Genomic DNA, 4,739 nt, shown 5'->3' on the forward strand with positions numbered 1-4,739 from the left:
TAAATCCCAAAGTATCCACTAGGCCATCTTGAGAGTACATCTGACTTGTTGTTGTTGTTGTCATCACCGTCAGCTCCTCCCAGGTTTGATCTGCAGGGGAAGGTGAAGCACCATATTGAGCTGAGGGCAGGAGCTTCTCTCTGTATCCCCGTCACCTTCACAGTGAGTCCACATTCATCAATAATCAATAATCAATAATCAATAACACAACAGGGACAGCAGCAGCATGGATCACATCGACTACTGTCACATCGACCGCATACAGAGCAGCTCTTATAATGACACTCACACATCTTACCTACTGTATCTCACACATAACACAGCAGCGTGGATCACAACGACTACTGTCACATCGACCGCATTCAGAGCAACTCTTATAATGACACTCACACATCTTACCTACTGTATCTCACACATAACACAGCAGCATGGATCACAGTGACTACTGTCACATCGACCGCATTCAGAGCAACTCTTATAATGACACTCACACATCTTACCTACTGTATCTCACACATAACACAGCAGGGACAGCAGCAGCACACATCACCTGCTGTCACAATGAGTGCACACAGAGCAGCTCTTGATAATGACACTTACACAACCTTAGGATGGATTTCAGTCAGCGCTAACCTACACAAAAACAAAACAGGAAGAGCAGAAGCTTGCATCATAACCAGAATCAGTTCAATCAACTAATTACCAAGTGTGCTCAGTTCTTTTATTTAACCTTTATTCTACCAGGAATAATCCCATTGAGATCAGAATCCCTTTTTCGGGGGAGTCCTGGCCAAGACAACAGCATAATAGTTCCATATGAAAATATACAGTGTAAAACAGACAACATAAAACAGAAAAAGACGGTATACAATTTAACATCATCTCAACATGATCGCAAGCTGCGCTCGTTAACAGCGCATTTAGTGCTCAAATAGTCCTTTATCCTAGTTTTAAACTGTAGCATTGTTATAGGCAGTTCAGTCACACATGCAAGGAATCAGGTCCCAGCTTTTGGTGTCAATCACTCGACGATATCAAAGCAGGATACATAGAGGGTGGTTCAGAGATCTGGGGTGCGTGGAGTTGGAGTATGAAGCAGTGTCCCACCTCCGCAGGGGTCACCCCCTCCTGAGGTCACCTGGCTGAAGGACGGCGTCCCCACCAGTGGCCGAGAGGTCATCACCAAGAGCAACAAGCACTCGCAGTTCCTCATAACCTCGTCCCGCCGCTCCGACTCGGGCGTCTACCGCGTTAACCTGCGCAACGAGCACGGAGAGGTCAACTACGACATCAACGTCCAGGTCAAAGGCAAGAGACGCAGCCACGTCAGTCACACACACAACTCACAAGCATCCACCCAAACACACATACACTCTGTCACACACAATGATTCTCTCTCCTATGCATCAACCCACAACCACTCACCCAAAAACACACATATACTTTGTCACACACACACATAGTTTACTGTGTTTCAAGTTGGATCTGTCATTTTTTATTCTGAAAACACTCTTTATACATGCCTGTACATCTCTGGAGCATTTTAAGAGCGCATAAAGGGACCCCAAGTGAACGCATGACTATATCTTGCTTTTAGCCAGTGCATGACACTCCGCCCCTTGTCCACCCTTTGGTCAGATTTCCCGCGGCCTCCGCGGAACCTGCACCTGCTGGAGGAGGTTCCGAGCACGGTCACCCTGCTGTGGGAGCACACGCCGGACCTGGCCGAGGACCCCGAGGCCCACTACATCATCCAGAAGCGCGACGCCAGCACGGCCACCTGGTTCACCGCTGCCGAGCGCGTCTACAGCAACAAGTACACCGTCACCGGCCTGCTGCCCGGGCGCAAGTACTACTTCCGGGTCATCGCACACAACAGCATTGGAGACAGTGACCCGCTCGACTCGAAGGAACCTTTCAGTATTGCCAAAGAGAAAGGTAGGAATGGAGGGGGGGACCTTGTGTTTTTACTGCCAGTGTGTGTGTGTGTGTGTGTGTGTGTGTGTGTGTGTGTGTGTGTGTGTGTGTGTGTGTGTGTGTGTGTGTGTGTGTGTGTGTGTGTGGATATCCAGGTGTGTGCATTTGTATGCATGCATGTGTGCTTGTGTGAGTCTTTGTATGTGTGTATGTACTGTATGTGCACTGACTTCTACAGATAAAGCCTCTGACAATTCCCAAAAGTAAGTAGTGACATACAACATCTGTATTCTGGTCTGTAAACCACTTCCTAATACTATAATTCATGATTAACTCAGGAGTTACAAGTGGTTAGTTAATGATATTTTGTGAGCTTATCTAAAGTGAGGACTTTCTATGCCTTGCAACACATTTTCAAATGAGTTGTAAAGATTACATTCACATTCATTCATTTAGCAAACAAGCGATGTACACATGTCAATTAAATTAAAGGCCATTGACATAACAGTGAAAGCTGGGAATCGAACCCCCAACTTTTCAGGCTACTGCATGCTAGTCCAGCTCCTTATCCACCACACTACCTTGGCCCAGACAGAAACCCCTACAACTATGCAAAAGTTAAAAATGGTTTGTTCATAGTAAACACACATATCTATATTATATTTTTGAATTGACTGTTGTAATACCCCTGGGCAGAGGTAGTGTAGTGGATAGGGAGCCGGGTTAACATGCAGTAACCCATAAAGTTGTGGGTTCAAGCCCCGGCGTCCACCAATGTGGCCTTGCCCTTCAATTTCATTGACATGTGTAAGTCGCTTTGGGTGAAAGTTTCGGCTAAATGAATAAATGCAAGGGTAAACTTTATAACTCATTTGTAAATGTGTTGCAGGGCATAAAACGTCCTCACTTTAGATGAGGTCACAAAATATCATTAACTAACCTTGTAACTCCTGAGTTAATTATTAATTATAGTATTAGGAAGTGGTTTATAAAATATGCATTCTCACCCTAACTAATCATTAGTGCATGTGTATGTAACAACTGTTAAATAATGGAAATATTACTTAATCAAAAACATATTATTGCATCATTTATTAAGTATTAACAATAATGTATATTACTTAATCAAAAACATATTATTGCATCATTTATTAAGTATTAACAATAATGTATAAACATATTTTAGATATAGGCTTATTTACTCTGAACAAACTATTTATAACTGTGTGAACAAATGCTTTACTGATGATAAATTATGTATGAACAAGAAATTACTAATGATGAACAAACCATTAACTAATAAGTAACAAAGGCTTAATAAATGATGAATTGTGTGTAGTTATTATAAAGTGTTACCAGCGTGATCTCTCCCACCTCGGTGTCCTTCCTTCCTCCCCAGAGCCCTTCAGCTTGCACAGGAAGCCCTACGTGGCCAGGGAGCGCGCCACCAAGCCCGCCTTTGTGCTGCCGCTCAGGGACCACGCAGCGTGCCGCGGCCACGACTGCACCATGAGCTGTGCCTTCACGGGAAGCCCGGCGCCCACCGCCGCCTGGTACCGCGGCGACGTGAAGGTGTCGGACGGGCCGCGCCTGTGGCAGAACACGAGAGACGGCGTGTGCACGCTCACCATCCCCGCCTGCACGGCCAAGGACAGCGGCGAGTATGTGCTGGTGCTGGAGAACCCGCTGGGGGAGGTCAAGTGCAAGTGCAACCTGGTCATCTTTGGTACGTCTCACACACACACACACACACACACACACACACACACACACACACACACACACACACACACAAATACATAGACACATGCATGCACACACCTGTACCAAACACACACGCACACAAACATACATAGAATTATACCATCAGAATGCACTTATCATAGAACACTTACATTTAATCATTTAGCAGATGCTTTTATCCAAAGGGACTTACATATTATATTACAAGGGTCATTGTTGCCAGAGCAACAATGGGGTTAAGTGCCTTGCTCAAGGGCACAACGGTGGAAGCCAGGAATTTAACCCACAATTTTTCAGGCTACTACATGCTAGGCCAGCTCCTTAACCAGTACACTACCACCGTCCCTACTAGAAGTAAACATTAACAAATACACATTGGTAATCTTATGCACACAGACTTTATATTATATTGCTTTGTGATAAGCACTGAGTTTTATCTGGGCAAATGAAAAGAAGTAGATTTTAACATATGATATGTTCTTGATTTTGACAGATAAGGATGACAAGAGTCTGCTGGAAAGTCTGACAGAAAGTTCTGGAAAAGCAAAGCACATCATGTAAGGATATTCATCCTGTTTATAATGTCCTGGTGATCCTCCATAATCACTCATGTTTGTTTGTGGTTTCAGATTAAAACCTGTTATGACACTAGTATAAATATAGTTGGTTCTCAATGTAATTGGATCTTTGGTCCTTTTAATGTAAAACCAACTGATTTTGTTGTAAAACCATGAAATAAAATTCTTACTGGAAATATATAGCGGAACTGCAGACCCTTGGTCTATGTCAACATGTGTGAGTGTTAATGCGGATGTGCGAGTGGGCCTTTAGCTCATTTAAATAAAAGATAAAGTAGTGTCAGTCAATTCATACACGTGCAGCTTTATGTCTCTTACTTGTACGCTAACCATTCAGTAAAACTGGGTAAAACAGGAAGAGAAAAGGAAGGCTGATTGAATTAAAGCCTTGCATGTACGGTAGAGTTGCAATAATATGTGTGACCACAAGAGGGTAGGCTAGTGGATGGGTGCCATAGACTATATAAGATGGGAGCGCAGTCTTCAGAGCCTAATAAAAAT

At 43.9% G+C, this 4,739-nt stretch overlaps 1 protein-coding gene across 1 annotated transcript in view; it reads left to right on the plus strand.

The window, feature by feature from the left end:
* Positions 1-4,739, plus strand: part of LOC121723671 (immunoglobulin superfamily member 22-like) — a 24,040-nt gene extending 19,301 nt beyond the window's left edge. The window contains exons 19-23 of the mRNA XM_042109578.1: positions 74-162; positions 1,116-1,308; positions 1,639-1,938; positions 3,317-3,643; positions 4,154-4,739. Coding sequence (XP_041965512.1) covers positions 74-162; positions 1,116-1,308; positions 1,639-1,938; positions 3,317-3,643; positions 4,154-4,221 — 977 coding nt within the window. The 3' untranslated portion in view covers positions 4,222-4,739. The remainder of the gene's footprint in view (positions 1-73; positions 163-1,115; positions 1,309-1,638; positions 1,939-3,316; positions 3,644-4,153) is intronic.

This window comes from Alosa sapidissima, chromosome 11 (genome assembly GCF_018492685.1).
Source record: "Alosa sapidissima isolate fAloSap1 chromosome 11, fAloSap1.pri, whole genome shotgun sequence".
NCBI lineage: Eukaryota > Metazoa > Chordata > Actinopteri > Clupeiformes > Clupeidae > Alosa > Alosa sapidissima.